Source organism: Schistocerca gregaria, chromosome 6 (genome assembly GCF_023897955.1).
Source record: "Schistocerca gregaria isolate iqSchGreg1 chromosome 6, iqSchGreg1.2, whole genome shotgun sequence".
NCBI classification, from domain to species: Eukaryota; Metazoa; Arthropoda; class Insecta; order Orthoptera; family Acrididae; genus Schistocerca; species Schistocerca gregaria.
Window position 1 is genome coordinate 173,517,401 of NC_064925.1, and position 21,392 is coordinate 173,538,792.

At 41.8% G+C, this 21,392-nt stretch overlaps 1 protein-coding gene across 1 annotated transcript in view; it reads right to left on the reverse strand.

Moving 5' to 3' along the window:
* LOC126278785 (uncharacterized) overlaps nucleotides 1-20,132 on the reverse strand; it is a 268,939-nt gene extending 248,807 nt beyond the window's left edge. Inside the window, exons 1-2 of the mRNA XM_049979062.1 lie at nucleotides 20,126-20,132; nucleotides 19,680-19,801 (exon numbers count right to left, since the gene is read on the reverse strand). Coding sequence (XP_049835019.1) covers nucleotides 19,680-19,801; nucleotides 20,126-20,132 — 129 coding nt within the window. The remainder of the gene's footprint in view (nucleotides 1-19,679; nucleotides 19,802-20,125) is intronic.
* Nucleotides 20,133-21,392: the final 1,260 nt, after the last annotated feature.

The window sequence follows — 21,392 nt, forward strand, 5'->3', positions numbered from 1 at the left end:
AGTTAGGCAAGATTAAAGAAGACTGAATTAATGGACAACATTCCCATAAGGTGCCTACCATATAGGTTATCCCTGCCTCATATGAAAGCATTAAGGGAAACTATTCAGGAAATGTTGCAGGATGGAGTGATCAGACCATCTAAATTTCCGTACTCTTCATGGCTTGTTTGTGGTGCCCAAACCACAGTGGAGAGTGTGTCCAGTGGTGGATTATAGGGCACTTAATAAAAAATTTGTGCTACAGTCTGTACCTCTCCCTGATTTGCATTCATGTTTTTCCTGGTTCCACAAGGTAAAAGTTTTTACTACTTTCGACTTGAACCAGGCGTATTATTAAGTGCCTCTAGCAGAAGAATCTAAACCAGTGACAGCCTTTGCAACCAACTGGTCACCTTATGAGTACAATAGAGTTCCATTTGGGTTATCGGCAGGTGCAGCTGCGTTGTCCAGTATCCTCGACTCAGTTTCTTCAGATCTTACATTTGAGCATGTATATCATAATTTGAATGATTTTTAGTGAGAGTTTTGATGAGCATGTTATGCAAGTTCATGATGTACTCCAAAGGTTGAAAAAACCCAGATGTACTGTCAAACCATCTAAAGTTAAATTCATGCAGCCTGAAATATCCTTTCTGGGGCATATTGTCTCCAAAAATTGAATGAAAATTGACCAAAGTCATACTGAAGCCATTTATTCATTTTAAAACTCCTAAAAATGTGAAGGCCATGGCTTGTTTTATAGGAATGATTAACTCCTTTCGAAAATTCATTCTTAATTTTGCCCAGTTAGCTGCCCCCTTACATGAGCTTCGGAAGATGAGTAGAAAATTTGATTGGGAACCTTCACAGCAGGCATCATCCAAGGTTTTAAAGAAAGCATTGGGCATTGCCCCTGTGTTATCAATGGCCAATTTCAACAAGGAGTTTATAGTTTAGATTGATGCCTTCATGTCCAGAGTTGCTGCAGTTCTGTTGCAAGAAGACGAGTCAGGCAGATGCCCAATTGCTTACGTTTCACATTGTCTTTCTCTGTTAGAAGCACAGTATTCCGTATACGAACTTCAGGCCTTAGCAGCCCTGTTCACGCTCAAAAAATTTAAATTATATCTGGAACAACAACTATTTCTGTTGGACACGTACAATCAAGCACATAGTCAGGTGCTTGCAAGACCAAAGTGAACAGGCAGAACAGTGAGGTGGGCGATACGAATTTTGGCATTCAAGTTCAGTGTTATGCACTTTAGGGGCTCGGAGAATGTTGTGGCTGACAGCTTAAGCTGAATGTCAGAGCTGGAGTTCGAGGAGCAGCAGGAGGAAGAGTGAGGTGTTGGAGAGGCCAGTATCAGGATAACTGCAACTGTGTGGTTCTGGGTGATTTGGTTCTATCTCGAGTGTTCAATGCGCACAGTTGTGGCATTTTGAGTGGGTCACCATTTTGAGTGGCTGGAAAGCGACCTCTGCAGCAGGAAGAAGACCACGTACTGCACAAGCTTAAACAGAGAATACAGTGTGGGGAGGTTGTTGGGTCCTATTGCCTAAAGCAGAACGTTTTGTGTTGTGTTATGCATGGGAAGGGTGACACCAAGGTAGTGCTGCCTCAAACTTTGGCCCCTATGGTCTTCAAATACTTTCAAGAAACACCAGTTGCAGTTGGTGGACCCTTGTTATTTTTAAGGCTTGCATGAAAATTAAGGAGCATTTTACCTGGAAAGAATGGAGAAGCAGATTAAGCAAATGGTATCAGAGTGTAAAACATGTGGGTTTAGCAAGCCAGAGGATAATGTCAAGCAGGGGTTCTTAGCTTCGGAAGAGGCAAGGGAACCCATGGAGAGGTTGTATATTGATTATGTAGGACCCTTCCATTTTTGAAAGATGGAAACAGTTATCTCTTTGTTTGCTTGAATGCATTCACATAGTTTTGCTGGCTGATGCATAACCTGCAATGTAACCTAGCATGATAATAGAATGAAGGCTTTCACAACCGGGTGACATGGCTGTTGATATACTTTCCGGGATGTGAGGTCGTGGTCAAAGAACTTTTCTGCTCCTTATGTTTCGTCCAGGACTGTGCTGGACTTCCTCAGAGGCACTGCTCCGCTGAGTCTTGCCGACTGACTGGACGGGTGTCTGAGAGCGACTTATATATTGTGAGAAAGGGGGCCATTGTTCAGGTGACACGTGATGAGCAGTGATAATCCATAGCACAGATAAGGTTGACTATCGATTACCACCTTGTCAAAGATAAAAATTGTTAGCAATTTTGTAGAGCCACTGTCCATATATCTCAAAGTTTCATAGCCTCCTCTTTCCTATTAAAATTATCATGATGTTTATAAATTTCAATAGCTTCTCTGTATAGCCATGGATAGTAATTTAACGTTGTAGATAAAACTTCGGTATCCGAAAACTTCACTTGGTGGTTGCCTGGTTGAAGAGCATGTTCCGCTACAGCTGATTTTTCTATTTTTCCAAGTCAACAAAGACTTTTATGCTCTTTCAGTCACTTCTTTTGGTAGTACCAATATAAACTTTACCATAGGTACACGGAATTTTATACACACCACATGTCGACAGGGAAATTACGCTATAACACCTGTGAAAGTACCACTTGAAGATATTATCGTGAATATAGAAGCAGGTATACAAAATGTCCCTAAGGCAACTGTGAATGCTATTTGAATTGAAACCACTAGAGTTTTAAGCCACAGCAGACCTCTAGAAAGTAATTTAACAAAAGGTGAGAGGAAGGCTCTTATGGATTTGAATGCAGATGAAGAAATAGTGGTTCTTACTGCAGATAAAGGGAACACTACTGTTGTTATGAATACAGAAGATTACTGAAGGAAAATTTTGAACCTTTTAACGTCAGGACAGTATAAAATACTTGTGAGGGATCCTACAGCCAGTGTACTTAGGAAAACAAATAATTTGATTAAGTCATCTACCTCTATCCAAAAAGAAGATAAAAGAACTTTCTTGAAAAGTGAAGCTATGTGTCCTCGATTGTATGGTGTACCTAAAATTCATAAAATAGATTTTCCTTTAAGACCCATAGTCGGTGCCATCAATTCTCCCACTTATGAAATAGCAAGATATTTAACAACTTGTTTACAATCATTTGTTGGAAAAACTGACTCATATATAAAATACTCGCGTCATTTTATTGAGAAACTAGAGGGACTAACTCTGGCCCCTGATGATATTCTTGTAAGTTTTGACATTGTGTCCTTATTCACAATGATTCCTGTTAACGAAGTTACGATTTTCATAGTAGATATTTTTCCAGAAGATTTGACTGTTCTTTTCAGACATTGCCTTACATCAAGTCAGTTCCAGTGGGATAATGAATTTTATGAACAACTTGATGGAGTAGCAATGGGTAATCCAATAGGCCCTGCGATTGCCAATCTTTACGTGGAGTAATTTGAACAATCAGCCCCAGACAAAGCTAATAACAAACCATCTCGTTGGTATCGATATGTAGATGACACATTTGTGGTTTGGTCCCATGGCAGAAAGGCCTTCGACGATTTCTTTGATTATCTAAATAAAATTCACCCAAAAATACAGTTTACCATGGAAATAGAAGAGGGTAACAGAATATCTTTCTTGGATGTCTTAGTTATGAGACGGTCCAATAGAAGCTTGGAATATAAAGTTTTTCAGAAGGCAACACATACGGAAAGATATTTACATAGAAATTCTAATCATCATCCACAACAAAAAAGGGGTGTCATAAAAAGTCTTGTCGATTGAGCGGAACGGATATGTACACCTGAACATTTGGATGCTGAAGTGAAACATCTGAAGCAGGCTTTTGAAAAAAATGGCTACTCAAAAAAAGAGATAAATAGAATTTTGCGTCCAAGGAACAGAAGATCAAAAGATAAGAATGAACCACAACGACAGAAAACTACAGTAGTTCTCCCTTTTATTAAAAAAGTAACAGTTCGGATCGGTAAGATTTTACAAAAATATGACATAAAACCGGTCTTTAAACCAACAAAGAAAATAAGTCAAGTACTACGATCTGTGAAGGATTAACGCCCTCCCCTGTCGACATCTGGTGTGTATAAAAATTCCGTGTACCTGTGGTAAAGTTTATATTGGTACTACCAAAAGAAGCATAAATACATGACTGAAAGAGCATAAAAGTCTTTGGCGACTTGGAAAAATAGAAAAATCAGCTGTAGCGGAACATGCTCTCCAACCAGGCAACCACCAAGTGAAGTTTTTGGATACCGAAGTTTTATCTACAACATTAAATTACTATCCACGGCTATACAGAGAAGCTATTGAAATTTATAAACATCACAATAATTTTAATAGGAAAGAGGAGGCTATGAAACTTTGTGATATATGGACAGTGGCTCTACAAAATTGCTAACAATTTTTATCTTTGACAAGGTGGTAATCGATAGTCAACCTTATCTGTGCTATGGATTATCACTGCTCATCACGTGTCACCTGAACCACACACCCCTTTCTCACAATATATAAGTCGCTCTCAGACACCCGACCAGTCAGTCGGCAAGACTCAGCAGAGCAACGCCTCTGAGGAAGTCCAGCGCAGTCCTGGACGAAACATAAGGAGCAGAAAAGTTCTTGGACCACGACCTCACATCCCGGAAAGTACATCAACAGCCTAGCATGATAAGTTTTCAGACTCCCCCCCCCCACAGAGTTCTCTTAGTTAAATATACGCCACAGCTGAGTCACATAGAAAACACCCAGTTTTCAGACCCATCGATGACAACCGTTCCAATCACCACATCTCACTATAACTCAAAGGGTTACTGATCGGTACTATCCATGGTGTCACCAATACTGACCAAAGTCATCTTCTGTTTGGAACATGTCATGTACAGGTTGACACAGTCTTGGGCTCCGCTCTTCTGTCTCACTCCCTGGTTGCAACCGTTCTCTCCATAGCTGGCTCTGGCCGTCCCTCATGGCAGTCGGCAGAGGGCAACACCTGAGTGGCACTGGTCACGCCACACTGTAGACCCAGCATGAGAGGGTTGCGGGCGGCATTCAAAGGCATCAGGCATGTAGCGATGATACCATTGGCACACTACAAAGAAATGTTTTGCTTCCTGTTCTGTAGATATGACTTGAACCACTCATATGCTGTACCATTTATACCATAGAATTGTAATTTCTGTAACATACTGTCATAGTTCACACAGTCAAATGCTTTGCATATGTCACAGAAGATTGCTATTGGTGACATTTTACTATTTAAAGACTCTGTTATGTGGGCAGTGAAATTGTATATCACTGTTTCAATAGAACAGCAGTTTTTGAATTCAAGTTGTGATTTACTAAGTATCCCATAACAGTTAAGATGGCTAACTACTCTTGAGTACATTACTTTCTGAATTATTTTTGAAAATGCTGTAAGCAAGAATACTGGCCAGTAATTATTGGCGTTTGTGGTGTCCCCTTTTTTGTACAGAGACTTGAAATTGGCATATTTTAACCTGTCTGGGAAAATACCTTGAGTTAGTGATGCATTACAGATGTGATTCAGAACATCAGCTGTAACTACTCCACATCATTTTAATATCTTGTTAGAGATGTCATCTATTCCAACACAACATTTATTTTTCAAAGATGTAATGATTTTCCTTATTTGACAAGAGGTTGTTAGATGAAAATCAATCTGACAAGGATTTCTCAAAACTGACTCTTCCACGTACTGCTTGGCTTTTTCTTTTGAACTATTCTCAATGTTTGCATCGTGATGTCAGTGCTAAAAGACAAGCAACACTGTAAGAAACAACTGCAGATATAAATGTGGGATGCATGAAGTGTATACACATTAAGACATTGTGGCAAAATTTGGCATTAATGGGCTATGTCAGCAGACATCTGACATGAGAGCCTTTGCTAACAGGATGACATCACCCGCAGCACCTCTCCTGGGCTCATGACCATATCAGTTGAACCCTAGAGAACTGGAAAACTGTGGCTTGGTCAGACAAATCCCAATTACAGTTGTAAGAGCTGATGGTAGGGTTCAGTGTGGTGCAGGCCCCTTGAAGCCATGGACCCAAGTTGTCAACGACGCACTGTGCGCAGGCTGGAGATGGCTCCATAATTGTGTATGGTGTGTTTACATGGATCATTGAAGGGAGATGGTTATGTTTGGCTAGTTGGAGACCAATGACAGCCATTCATGGACTTCATGTTCCCTAACAACAATGGAATTTTTATGGATGACAATGTACCATGTCATTATGTCACAGTCATTTATGACTGGTTTGAAGAACATTCTGGACAATTCAGGCAAATGATTTGGACACCCAGATGAGCTGAGATGAACTCCATCAATCATTTATGGGAACTGAGCAGTTAGCATGCAGATGCAGGAAAGATAGTCTGTCACAAACTTTCTCCGCACTGCGGATATAGCACATGTCGGAAGTGTGCTGACAGATGTAGTACATATGGTAGAAATGCCTCAATGGAAGATCCTTAACTGGGTTATGAATAGCGTCAGCTAACTGCACTGCTGAATCTGGAAGAGCTCACCCGACTTCAGGGCGAAGACGACAATATACAATGAATAATATCAATGAGACACTGGTCTCTGTCCAACCCCATATCCTATACAGATCAACGATCCCTGTCCTTTGCAACACCTCTACGGACACTCCCCGCCCCGATTCCTACTGCCCTTTGTCACGGAATCTTTACTGGTTTGCAAGGCTTGGCCCATCCTGGAATGCGAACAATGATGTGGCTGGTTACTGAGCGCTTTGTCTGGCTCGGCGTGAAGGATGACTGCCGCACTTGGACTCGTGTGTGTCCCATGCCAGCGCAGCAACGTCGGCACGCATGCCCAACCTCCATTGGGCAAATTTGACATTCCAAAGGGACGCCTTCAGCACATCCACATTCCCCCTGTCCCCTTCCAAGGTTCACAGATACATCTTATCAATCGTCAACCACGTGACCCGCTGGGTCGAGGCGGTCCCTCTTATTGGCCCTATGCTCCGCACTATCGGAGGGGGGCTCTGTGGTGTCTCTCGTGCAGAGTGCCCTTTGACTCTTATTTCTTTGAAGTGCTTTTGTTCTATGTTTTCACTTGTGTTCTATCAAGTTTGTTCCTTCTGTCTCAGTGTTTAATAAATGTATATATGATATTTAGTGTGTGGTATTACCAACCAACCATACATGATAGCCACAAGAGCAAGATGCCATTCATCACATCGACTAGAAATTTTGTCTAAATCATCAGTATCACTGCACAATCCCTCAACCGTGGCACCTTTGTACACCACAGTGCCATAAGCAAATACTCACAGATTATGCTTCTATTTTGCTGTCAGGTCATTTATTTATATTGAAAATAAGAGCTATCACACTTCCCTGGGGCACTCCAGATGACACCCTTGTCTCTAATGGTCACTTGGCATTGAGGACTACATACTGGGTTCTATTATTGAAGAAGTCTTTGAGTCACTCACATACTTGGGAACCTATTCCGTATGCTCATACCTTTGTTAACAGTGGGGCACCATGTCAAAAGTTTTTGGAAATCTAGGAATATGGAATAGTCTGTTACCCTTCATCCATGGTTCACAGGATATTGTACGAGTGAAGGGCAAGCTGAGTTGTGCACGTGTGATGCTTTCTAAATCCACGCAAATTTGTGGACACAAGCTTTTCCATCTCAAGGGCTTTATTATATTCAGATTGACAATATATCCAACACTTCTGCAGAAGACTGTGAGGATATTGGTCTGTACTTCTGAAGCTCCTTTCTTTTATCCTTCTTATATACAAGGGTCATCTTTGATTTTTTCCAGTCACTTGGGACTTTGTGCTGGGTGAGAGAGTTGTGATAAAGACGAGCTAAGTAGGGGTCCAATGCTACAGAATGCTCTCTGTTGGACCAAACAGGGATTCCATCTAGAACTGCTGGTTTATAGGTTTTCACCTCTTTCACTTGCTTCTCTACACCAGGGATGCCTATTATGTCCTCCACACGGAAGTCTATGCAACAGTCAAATGACATTTTGTTGTCTTCTATTGCCACACCAGACTGGTCAGTATGAGACTGTATAAAAATGGTTCAAATTGGTCTGAGCACTATGGGACTTAACATCTGAGGTCATCAGTTCCCTAGAACTCAGAACTACTTAAACCTAACTAACCTAAGGACATCACACACATCCATGCCAGAGGCAGGATTTGAATCTGCGACCGAAGCAGCAGTGCGCTTCCGGACTGAAGTGCCTAGCACCGCTTGGCCACACTGACCGTTGTGACTGTATAGAAGCCTTCAACACACTTAGTGATTTTACATGGAAACAAAATTTTATTGATTTCTTGTCAAAATATTTTGCTAAGGTATGACAGTAATAGCAGTTGTATGCTTTAAGCACCAATATTTTTATAGACTCACAGGTTTCCACTATTTTTGCCTTTCATCATTGGCAGATCCATTTATGAACTGAGAGTGCAACAGTGTCCGCATCCTCAGCATTTTCCAAATTTTGTTATTAAATCACAGTGGGTCTTTTCCATCTTTAATCCACTTATTCAATATGTACTTCTCGAGAGCATGATTTACTGTCTATTTAATCTTTGCCCATAAGTACTCTACACCCATCATATTGGAACTAAATGATGTCTGTGCATTGTCTAAGTGGGATACTAATAACTGCTTATCTGCTCTTTCTAGCAAAAAATATTCTCCGTCATTCTACATATAAGGAAAGATTACACAGTGAGTTTTTCATTCAGAAATTGCATTTGAATGCTAATTGTTTGTGAGAAGATAATGTTATGCCTTGTGCAAGAAGGAGAAATATCTATCAGCAAGCAGCTTGCTTCATTATCTCATGACTTTCAAGCAAATGGAATCAATGGTTTCAGGACAGCCATGCTCAATGCCTTGCAGGATCTCAGTGCGCACACAGGACTAGCACCTAAGAGGACAGACTTTTTTTTTTCTTTTGATCATGAAGGTCTGTACTGACAGGTAATGTAATTTGAATCAGGAGATGGTCTCATTTGTGGCAAGACAAGTATCCACACGTAAAGTGTGATATGTCTGGAGCACCATGGACTGTCAATACTTCAACTATTGTTAAGGTTGCTGTTAACTTGGCAGCAGAGACAGGTACACTAATGGTAATGTGCCTAAATGACAACTCTTGGCACAGTAATGGCAATGAGATCCCCACCAGGCTGTAAAGGTGTCTGCCTCGCAGCGTCATGTGGATGGGGTACAGAGGGGAGCGTGGTCGGCATATCACTCTCCTTACCACTGTACAATTTTTCTAGACCACAGAGTTGCTGTTACTCGTCAAGTAGCTCCACAATTGATCACACAGGTGAGTTCTCCCACTGATGAAAAATCCTTAGGAGTACCGGGAATCAAACACTGATCCTCTGCATGACAGCCATCTACACTGACCACTCCAGCAACAGAGGCAGATGCAGGAATAGCAATATGTCATCTTTTCAGATGAATAACCTGTTCTGTACATGGCATTATGATGGATGTATCCATGTGTGGAGGCTTTAGGGGTAATGAATGATGGGAGATTACATTTCTCATCATCATACACACCCAGCACCTTACATGATAATATAGAGTGTCACTAGGTACATAACACAGTCATCTCTGAGTTACAAAGCTTGTAGTTCTAACAGAAGCTGTTACACTGCTCATGCTTTAAGGTTGATGTCTGAACACTATCTTTCAACAAGATAATGCAGGACTACTTACTGTCCACAGTGTCCTAGCCTACTTCAATACAGAGGGTGTTTGACTGTTGCCCTGGCCAACATATTCTCTTCATTTTTGCCAACTGAATACAACTGGTCATAGATTGCCGAGTGACTGACATGTCACCACCCACCAGCCGCCATGATTGATTAACTCTGGCACTGGAAAGCAGCAGCATGGAATGGCATACCCACATCTGCCATCCAAATTCAATTGGATTTGATGTCCTGCCATTGTTGTGGTCAGATTTGGAAGCTTTATGTACTAAATTTCTCATCCAGTTTACATCTAAAACACATACAAATTTAATCACCTGTTGCTTTTTTCTGTTACACTACAGACTCACAGTCAGCAACATTTTGTTTTTTTATCCTTCCTAGCACTGCAGTTTTAATGGCCAGCAATGTACATTCTTCTTGAAGGCTGGAGATATTTCACTTGCATTGTGTATTTTAGAAACCAGGCAGAACTGTTTTTGTTTTTGTGATGAGTGGCCCTCCCAATGATCTCAATAATTCTGAGGGAATGTTGTCTACTCCAGGTGTATTGATTCGATTTGATTTTTATTTGGTCCTGTAAAAATACATTTTGCAAAAGGATTGTTCTGTAATGTAATATTATATGGCGAAGAAAAGAAGAAAACAAACAATACTGTAAACATTATAAATAAAGATATGCAATATTACATTCAAGTTCTCAAAAAACAGTACTGCAGAAAATATATTGTACATACCAAACATACAATATTACATACACTGACATACAAATTACAACATTTTTGATATAATATGTCTAATACAAATGTTATAGCTCTAGAAATTCATTTAAAATATACACAGTATGTTTTGTGAGGAATTGTTTCAGTTTCCTCTTGAATACATGAGGGTTGTCAATGTCCTTTTTTCTATTTAGTGGGAGCATACTCTAAACTGTTATTCCATTGTGGATGACTCCTTTTAGAAATATGCTGCAAGCAGATGAGTTTTTGTGAAGGATTTGCTTCTGCCTCATGTTATGATTGTGAATATAAGAGTTAGTCCGGAAAAGATTTTTGTTGCAAATTGCAAATATCGTCAACAAGTCCAAAAAGTTTTGAATAGGTGCTTACAGGATATCTGACCTGACAGACCACAAACCTACCTCATGGCTTGTTTTTGTATTTTGAAAACATTTCCACCTACAAACAAAACTGGGGTATGGCTATGGGAACCCACATGGCACCATCCTATGCCAACCTATTCATGGGCCATCTACAGGAATCATTCCTATACACCCAGAATCCTAAACACCTCACCTGGTTCAGATTCATTGATGGCATCTTTGCTATCTGGATCGAAGGTGAGGAAACCCTATCCGTATTCCTCCAGAACCTCAAAAGCTTCTCTCCCATTTGCTTCACCTGATCCTACTCAAGCCAACAATCCACCTTCCTAGATGTTGACCTCCACTTTGAAGATTGCTACTTCAGTACCTCTGACCATATCAAACCTACTAACCACCAGCAATAACTCCACTTCAACAGCTGCACCCATTCCTACCAAGAAGTCCCTTCAATACAGACTAGCCACCCATGGTCATCGCATCTGCAGTGACAAGCAGTCCCTCTCAAAATACATCGAGGGTCTCACTGGAGCCTTCACTGACTGCAAATTATCCGCCCAACCTTGTACAAAAACAAATCTCCCGTGCCTTTTCTTTCCAGTCTCCCACCACCTCCGAAAACCCTATTGTCCGGCCACAGAAGAGCATTCCCCTCGTAACTCAGTACCACCCAGAACTGGAGCAACTGAATTACATTCACTACCAGGGTTTCAACTACCTCTTGTTATGCCCTGAAATGAGAAATGCCCTGCCTGCTATCCTTCCCACCCCTCCCACAGTGGTATTCTGTTATTCACCAAACCTACAAAATATACTCATCCATCCTTACATAACCCCTGCTCCCAATACCCTACCTTGTGGCTCATACCCCTGTAATAGACCTAGATGCAAGACATGTCCCATACATCCTCCAGCCACCACCTACTCCAGTCCGGTCATTAACATCACCTGTCCCATCAAAGGCAGGGCTACTTGTGAAACCAGTCATGTGGTCTACAAGCTAGGCGGCAACCACTGTGGTGCATTCTATGTAGACATGACAACCAACAAGCTGTCTGTCCGCATGAATGGCCTCCGACAAACTGTGGCCAAGAAACAAATGGACCACCCTGTTGCTGAACACACTGCCAAACATTATATCCTTCATTTCAATGACATTTTCATGGCCTGTGCCATATGGATCCTTCTCACCAACACCAGCTTTTCTGGATTGCATAGGTGGGAACTTTCCCTGCAATACATCCCATAACCCTCCTGGCCTCAACCTTCATTAGTCACTTTCCTCTCCTAACCAGCCCCTTTCCCACTCCCATTCCGGCACTACACAGCCGTTTTTCTCTATGTCTGTCCTTTTCTGCTACTCCCCCCCCCCCCCCCCCCCCACCTTTCACCATCTCTCCTGCCCACCACGCAACCTGCAGCACTTCACTGTCCGCCATCCCCACCATACTATCCCTCCCCCTCCCCACCCCAGCCTCCTCCTTTCCCCACCCAGTTGCCACTCCCATCATGCGCTGGTGCTGCTGCTTGCGGTGTGGTTTCTGTTGCCTGAGACTGCAGTCGTGTGTGTGACAGGTCGCACAAAGGAATAGTATGCCCACAATTCAGTTGTTCTTGTAATTAGAGAGTTTTTGAGTATCTTTAGGTTTGCATAATAGGTATAATTTCCTGCTTGTATCCTTTCTATAATACATTGCTTCATACTATTGTCATTGGATAGGTGGACACCTACATAATGGGAGCATCTAACAGCTATAAAGTGTTCATCAGAGATATTCACATCCTGTGGTGTTCTTCTAGCTTCACAATTGGGCATAACCATATATTTTGTCTTGCTTTCATTTACAGTAAGTCCAATTCTTGTACCTTCTGCTTCCATCTGTCCATATATTTCCCTTGTCATGGTGGCAATATCATTTGGATATGTGCATATATGGCTGTACTTCATCATTATTGTTCCTCTTTTTCCTACTTTTTGTATGATACTATGCAGTGCCAAGTTAGACAGGAGTACAGAGAGGGCATCACCTTGTTTCACTCCACCCTCAAAGTCAAACTGCCTGGTCATTCTGTTATTCACTTTTTCTTTTGTTTTTGTATCCTTCATTGTTAGCTCGATTAACCTTCTCAGTTTATCACAGATGCCCAATTCTTACAGCCCTTTATACAATGCTTTTCCAAGTCACTGTCAGTCACATATTTAATGTCAGTCAAGAGCAGTGAGTACATCAAATCAGCTGCAACTAATTGGTTTTCTGTCAAGCGTTTAGTCATTAACAATAAAGCTGATCATCATTTCAGAGTGGCTGTCAAAAATAAATGCATACAGGTAGTAATCTAAATACATATCTGCAAACTCGACCAAGTCACTGAAATTCCCTAACATGACATACTATATCACTGACTGTGGCTGAGAAAAGATTTCCAATGAGGATATCAGGTCATTAATGTTACAGGCTCATTGGGTGAGTTAAACTGAGAAATTCACAATTACATTAGTGGGTGTACACTGTGAGAAAACAATAAAACCTTTTAAATTATAATTCAGTCATCTAATTACATAGTTGTTGTTACATCATTACCCTCTTTTCTCCTATGTTATTGCACTTCCTGCTCTGGTTTCTGATTTGCAGATTTTTAGAGGTCAGATATTTTTGCATTTTCTTTTCATAGTTCACTGCACTTTTGTCTTTCTCAGTGATAACTAATAACACCCTACCCCTTCATAGTTTTAGTTTTTCCAAATAGAGAAATACCATACATCAGGCCAATTCCAATAGCGATGAAGCAATTACCTTTAACTGTCAAGCAGCCTTATTTGAAATCTTTGTTTTTTCTTTTAATTAACATGATAGTTAACCTAAAAGTGGAAAATCGTGGATGGAATGTAACAATATTATGAAAAGGATAACTGCTACTCACCACATAGTGGAGAAACTGAGTCACAGATAGGCACAACAAAAAGGGTTGTCACAACTTAAGCTTTCGGCCAACAAGGCCTTTGTCAAAAGTAAATGACCAACACACACACACACAAATGTTACCCACATGCACATGTCCGCAGTCTGTGGCAGCTGAAGCCACGCTACGGGCAGCAGCAGCAGTGCATGACGGGAGAGACAACTGAGTAAGGAGGAGGTCGGGCCAGAGAAGGGGAGGATAGGGGTGGGGGATGGTTAAGTGCTGCCAGGGAGCTTACAGGGACGAGGTGGAGGGAGGGTAGAGCAGCTAAGGGCAGTCAAAAGTTTAGACGGAGGGGAGGGGAAAAGAGCGAGGGGGGGGGGGGGGGAGGGGAAGTTAGTGGAAAAACAAGAAGTAAAAAGACTGTGTAGGTTGGTGGAATAGAGGGCTGTGTACTGCTGGAATGGGAACAGGGAAGGAGCTAGATGGACGAGAACAATGATTAATGAAGGTTGAGGCCAGGAGCCTTACAGGAATTTAGGATATATTGCAGGGAGAGTTCCCCCCTGCACAATTCAGAAAAGCTGGTGTTGATGGGAAGGATCCATATGGTACAGGCTCAAAGCAGTCATTGAAATGAAGAATGTCATGTTGGGTGCTGTGCTCAGCAACAGGATGGTCCAGTTGTTTCTTGGCCAGAGTTTATTGCGGTCATTCATGCAGACACACAATTTGTTGGTCGTATGCCCACATAGAATGGAACACAGTGCTTGCAGCTTAGCTTGTAGATCACATGACTGGTTTCACAGGTAGCTCTGACTTGGATGGAACAGGTGATGTTAATGACTGGACTTGAGTAGGTGGTGGTGGGAGGATGTATGGGACAGGTCTTGCATCTAGGTCTAATATAGGGATATGACCCATGAGGCAAGGGATTGGGTGCAGGAGTTGGGCAGGGATGGACGAGAATATTGTGTAGTTGCCATGGACAGAGGAATACCAATGTGGAAGAGGTGGCAAGAACAGTGGGGAGGACATTTCTCATCTCACGGCATGATGAGACGTAGTCAAAACACTGACAGAGAATGTTAATTCAGTTGCTCCAGTCCTGGGTGGTGCTGAGATACGGAGGGAATGCTCCTCTGTGGCCAGACAGTGAGACTTTGAGAGATGGTGGATGACTAGAAAGATAAGGCATGGGAGATTTGTTTTTGTACAAGGTTGAGAGGATAATTACAGTCTGTAAAGGCCTCAGTGAGACCCTCAGTGTATTTTGAGAGGGACCACTTGTCACTGCAGATGTAATGACCACAGGTGACTTGACTGCATGGAAGGGACTTCTTGGTATGGAATGGGTGGCAGCTATCAAGGTGGAGGCATCGCTGGTGGTTATTAGGTTTGATATGGACAGAGGTACTGATACAGCCTTCTTTGAGGTGGAGGTCAACATCTAGGAATGTGGCCTGTTGGGCTGAGTAGAACCAAGTGAAGCAAATGGGGGAAAAGCTGTTGAGGTTCTGGAGGAATGTGAATAGGATGTCCTCACCCTCAATCCAGATCACAAAGATGCAATCAATGAATCTGGACCAGGTGAGGGGTTTAGGATTGTGGGTGTATAAGAAGGATTCTTCTAGGTCGTCCATGAATAGGTTGGCATAAGGTGGTGCCCAAAGCTGTACCATGGATTTGTTTGTAGGTAACACCTTCCAAGGAGAAGTAATTGGGGTGAGGATACAGTTGGCCATGTTGACTAGGAAGGAGGTTGTTGGTTTGGAATACGTCAGGTGTTGGGAAAGGTAGTGTTCAACAGTAGTAAGGCCCAGGGCATTAGGAATGTTAGTGTAAGGTGAGGCGGCATCAATAGTGATGAGTAGGGCACCATGTGGTGAAGGGACAGATCTGTGGAGAGCAAGTGTAGGAAATGGTTGGTATCTTTTATACAGGAGGTTACATTCTGGGTTATAGGCTGATGGTGTTAGTCTATGAGAGTGAAGATTCTCTCAGTGGGGGTACAGTAACCAGCCTCAAGGGGAAATCCCGGGTGGTTGGGATTATGGACTTTAGGAAGCATGTAGAAGGCAGGAGTGTGGGGAGGGGTAGGGATGAGGAGAGAAATGGACTCAGGAGAGATAGTTAACCTATGTGTCTATTGTTCCCATCTGCTTATTCTCCAAAAGATGACAGGTTTTGGATCCCTGTCAATCGTATCTCAAGCATGACAATGTATGGTAAGTCTGTATCCCTCATTGTTGTTCACTATATGTAATTTGCATTCTAATATTATAGAGATACAGAAACAGAATTTTTGTCGATGTAGAAAGAAATAGCAATTCAGTGTGAAATATATTTCGTCCCATACAAGAATATACACTCCTGGAAATTGAAATAAGAACACCGTGAATTCATTGTCCCAGGAAGGGGAAACTTTATTGACACATTCCTGGGGTCAGATACATCAAATGATCACACTGACAGAACCACAGGCACATAGACACAGGCAACAGAGCATGCACAATGTCGGCACTAGTACAGTGTATATCCACCTTTCGCAGCAATGCAGGCTGCTCTTGTCCCATGGAGACGATCGTAGAGATGCTGGATGTAGTCCTGTGGAACGGCTTGCCATGCCATTTCCACCTGGCGCCTCAGTTGGACCAGCATTCGTGCTGGACGTGCAGACCGCGTGAGACGACACTTCATCCAGTCCCAAACATGCTCAATGGGGGACAGATCCGGAGATCTTGCTGGCCAGGGTAGTTGACTTACACCTTCTAGAGCACGTTGGGTGGCACGGGATACATGCGGACTTGCATTGTCTTGTTGGAACGGCAAGTTCCCTTGCCGGTCTAGGAATGGTAGAACGATGGGTGCAATGACGGTTTGGATGTACCGTGCACTATTCAGTGTCCCCTCGACGATCACCAGAGATGTACGGCCAGTGTAGGAGATTGCTCCCCACACCATGATGCCGGGTGTTGGCCCTGTGTGCCTCTTTCGTATGCAGTCCTGATTGTGGCGCTCACCTGGACGGCACCAAACACGCATACGACCATCATTGGCACCAAGGCAGAAGTGAATCTCATCGCTGAAGACGACACGTCTCCATTCGTCCCTCCATTCACGCCTGTCGCGACACCACTGGAGGCGGGCTGCACGATGTTGGGGCGTGAGTGGAAGACGGCCTAATGGTGTGCAGGACCATAGCCCAGCTTCATGGAGACGGTTGCGAATGGTCCTCGCCGATACCCCAGGAGCAACAGCGTCCCTAATTTGCTGGGAAGTGGCGGTGCGCTCCCCTATGGCACTGCGTAGGATCCTACGGTCTTGGCGTGCATCTGTGCGTCGCTGCGGTCCGGTCCCAGGTCGACGGGCACGTGCACCTTCCGCCGACCACTGACGACAACATCGATGTACTGTGGAGACCTCACGCCCCCGTGTTGAGCAATTCGGCGGTATGTCAACCCGGCCTCCCACATGCCCACTATACGCCCTCGCTCAAAGTCCGTCAACTGCACATATGGTTCACGTCCACGCTGTCGCGGCATGCTACCAGTGTTAACGACTGCGATGGAGCTCCGTATGCCACGGCAAACTGGCTGACACTGACGGCGGCGGTGCACAAATGCTGCGCAGCTAGCGCCATTCGATGGCCAACACCGCGGTTCCTGGTGTGTCCGCTGTGCCGTGTGTGTGATCATTGCTTGTACAGCCCTCTCGCAGTGTCCGGAGCAAGTATGGTGGGTCTGACACACCGGTGTCAATGTGTTCTTTTTTCCATTTCCAGGAGTGTATATCATGTTGATTAGCATGATTTTTAGTAACATCAATATTTGTTGTAAAGAGATCTCCCTAAACGTCCCAGAGTCAGCACATGGCATAGAGGTAATGAATGTTATAGCATGGAAACAGGTAGATGTGATTACATCTGAAGATACGGCCACCATTAGCAAAACAACAATACTGTCATGCAAAAACTTCCAGTGGAAGCTATAAGTATGAATTCACAACAGAAATAAATATAAGCAGTTCAAACAACAAACTAACTGCATATAAAACAGTAGACTATAGTTTCTTTTCTTGAGTGTGCTTTTCATTGTAACAGTTCTGAGTTCATGCTAGTAATACATGTTCACAACTATTCATTTTGTTAATAAGCACTGTGTTTGACTGGATATTTAATGAGTTGAAATGCCGTAGTGCACACTGTAGTAAAATTAAAATAACAAATGAGAGGCCCCATGTTAGGTGACAAAATATTGTGAATTAAGAAAACTGAGATGCAATCATGGAAATTAATAATGCAAATAGCCCATGGTGGGCACAAAAATGTATCAAAATAAAAATTACAAATGAGAGTCCCCACTGAGTTGCAAAATGTTATGAATTCAAGAAATTGAAATTCAGTTGTGGAGATTAATATGCAAATCACCCCATGCTGGTTATCAAAATTAGTAAAACTAAAAACGCCAATGAGGGGCCCCACATTAGACACCAAAATGTAGTGAATTGTAAACAATGGAAATTAATATGTAAATTCCCGCATGCTGGGAGACAAAATCTGATGAAACAAATGGTTATATGGATTAAAATGTGGATACTTTTATGTTTATTATATCATCAACACAAATATAAATTGCAAGATCTATTTGACTTGGCATGGATGCTACTCAGTAATTGGGCAAGTAGTGGAGGACAGGCAGGGGGGGGGGGGGGGGGGCATGGCTCTGTTTCATCTCACATATCACAAAGCGGTAATAAATGTGAAGACAGGGATCTAACTCAAAATCCGAAGATTGAGTCGACAATATGGGGGACAATAGGATTGCGTGCCTTTAGAAAATGCACAGTCTCTTCTGATTCCTCTAACTCTGCATTGCTAACTCACTGACTGCTCATTTTCTCTTTAGTGTCCAACTGCCTGACTGCCACTACCTGAAAGTCTGGTTGATTTTTCACTGACATAGCTGTTCTGTTACTTATGTCCTCCACTGTGTCCTCCACAGCTAAGACTTTTCTACTGTATGAGCTTTGTCACTAGTGTATTCAATTTATAATCCCATGCAATGAACAACTGACACCGCATAATCACAAATCCTAGTCTCTGTGCAGGATAAAAATTCCAATCTTGCAGCAGCTAGCAGGTAACACAGGAAAGCCTGTCCTTTTCTCATGTAACCCATTTCAGCACATCAGACCGCAGGCTGCAGCTCATAGCAAATAGCTTCAAGTGTCTGTCTGCATTCCTCAGTTGTCAAAAAAGCAGCCACCCACCAACAAATACACATGTTCCCCATAGAGGCAAAAACTTCACATAAGCCACTCCTGTAAGGCTTTGGGCAAGTCTCACTCAGCAGCTGCAACTTACACATATTCTCATTCTCTGTGTCTGTCAGCAAAGTATTAAAGCATCTGATCTCACCTACAATCACTTGGACAGCCTGCTGACTATCACCAGCATCTTATAACTGCCTTAGATCACAACCACTACTGGCAAATGAAAAATAATTATTACATTATAATATCTGCTGAGCACCTTGTAGCAAATATTTAATTTTATTTATTTTACCACACTCATCTTGGGATGTCATTCACTGCCGGATTTTTTTTGATAATGAGTGTATTTCTCATTATAAATTCAGTAGGTGCAGTTATTAACAACAATGGAAAATTACCAACAAAATCATGGAATAAGTGAAAATTTTCCAAGGAGGAGATTATTGAAATGTATGTTTCAGAACCACATTTCATAATTTCAAATTTCTCAGGTTTTAATGATCAACAATAAAAACTATCTTTCTTCCCGTATGTGATAAGTCACATTATTCTACATTATGGCCAAATACTATAAATGAATTGAAATATCTGATTTTTCACAAAGAATGTAAATGTCATTTCTCTTTAAACAGGAGACTGTGAACTTCCACTCCACCTTGTGTATTGGATATGATGTGTCCCAGAACTGACAACGTCGACCAGTTGCTGTAGTTGCTTTTATACCCGTGTAATCTTTTCCACTATGTGTCAGTCTGCAACTCAGAAAATTTGTATTACCTGCAAACAAAATTTATTTGAGTTACCAAATGATGGGTTGTATACCAACTGACAATTTATTTTTTAAGTTGCTCAAAACCAAGTATTTAATTTCAAGAATTTTCATTTAATACATTCCAGAAAAAAATAGACAATAAGAAAAAGAGCATCAAATAAATTCTTTTCAGGAGTCAGGCACAATTTAGTTCAGGAATTACGTGCTGCTAACATGAAGCTTTCCAAAACAACTTTACAAAGTGGAGCACAAAAAAATCTGCAAACATAAATTGTAAACTAGTCAGATGTAACCTTAATTACTACTGAATCAATAATATCAAGACTCACCATACATATGTGAACACCAAATACATGAAAAACTCTGAGTGGACCTATGGATCAATGAGATAGGGGTAGAAAAATGAGAACACTCTAAGGAAATATAACACAAGTCAAAAACTGCTGTGCTTCTTTTGATTATATTATCTAAAGTACTCAACAAGGAAATGCTTGACAGAATTACAGAAATGTTGACAGTTTTGGTATCACCAATGTACAACAGTTTATAGAGTTCAAAAAGGTATACACACATTTGAAATTGTAATCACAGTCATGAGTGCTGTACTGGGATCCCTAGTTGAAAAGCTGTTGCCAGCTGGTATCATTTGTGAATTTTCTGAGTCTTTTAAAAGTGTTGGCTATAAAATATTTCATTGCAAACCCTAAAATCATTGCATCAGAAGACTATTGGGGCACTGGCTAAAATATTGTTCCTAAAACAGAAAGTAAAAGGTGTTCATGGGTGATGGGTAGTCTGAATGACACTACATATAACATTGAGACCCTCAGTGATCCTTCCTTGACCCACTGCTGATTTTCATGTTATAGTTTGGACTTAGCTCAAAACTTTTTAATGACAAAGGTAAGTCTTGATACATGTTGTTGTTGTTGTTGTTGTTGTTGTTGTTGTTGTTGCAGTTTTCAGTCCAGAGACTGGTTTGATGCAGCTCTCTATGCTACTCTATCCTGTGCAAGCTTCTTCATCTCTGAGTAACTACTTCAACCTACAGCCTTCTGAATCTGCTTAGTGTATTAATCTCTTGGTTTCCCTCTATGATTTTTATTCCCCACACTTCCCTCCAGTACTAAATTGGTGATCCCATGCTGCCTCAGAATGTGTCCAACCAACTGATCCCTTCTTCTAGTCAAGTTGTGCCATAAATTCCTCTTTTCCCCAATTCTACTCAGTATCTCCTAATTAGTTATGTGATCTACCCATCTAATCCTCAGCATTCTTCTATAGCACCATATTTTGAAAGCTTCTATTCCCTTCTTGTCTAAACAGTTGATCGTCCATGTTTCTGATCTATACATGGCTACACTACATGCAAACACTTTCAGAAATGGCTCCCTAATACTTAAATCTATACTGGATGTTAATAAATTTCTCTTCTTCGAAAACACTTGCCCTGCCATTGCCAGTCTACATTTTATATCCTCTCTACTTCAACCATCATCAGTTATTTTGCTCCCAAATATCAAAACTCATTTACTACTTTAAGTGTCTCATTTCCTAATCTAATTCCCTTACCATAACCTGATTTAATTTGACTAC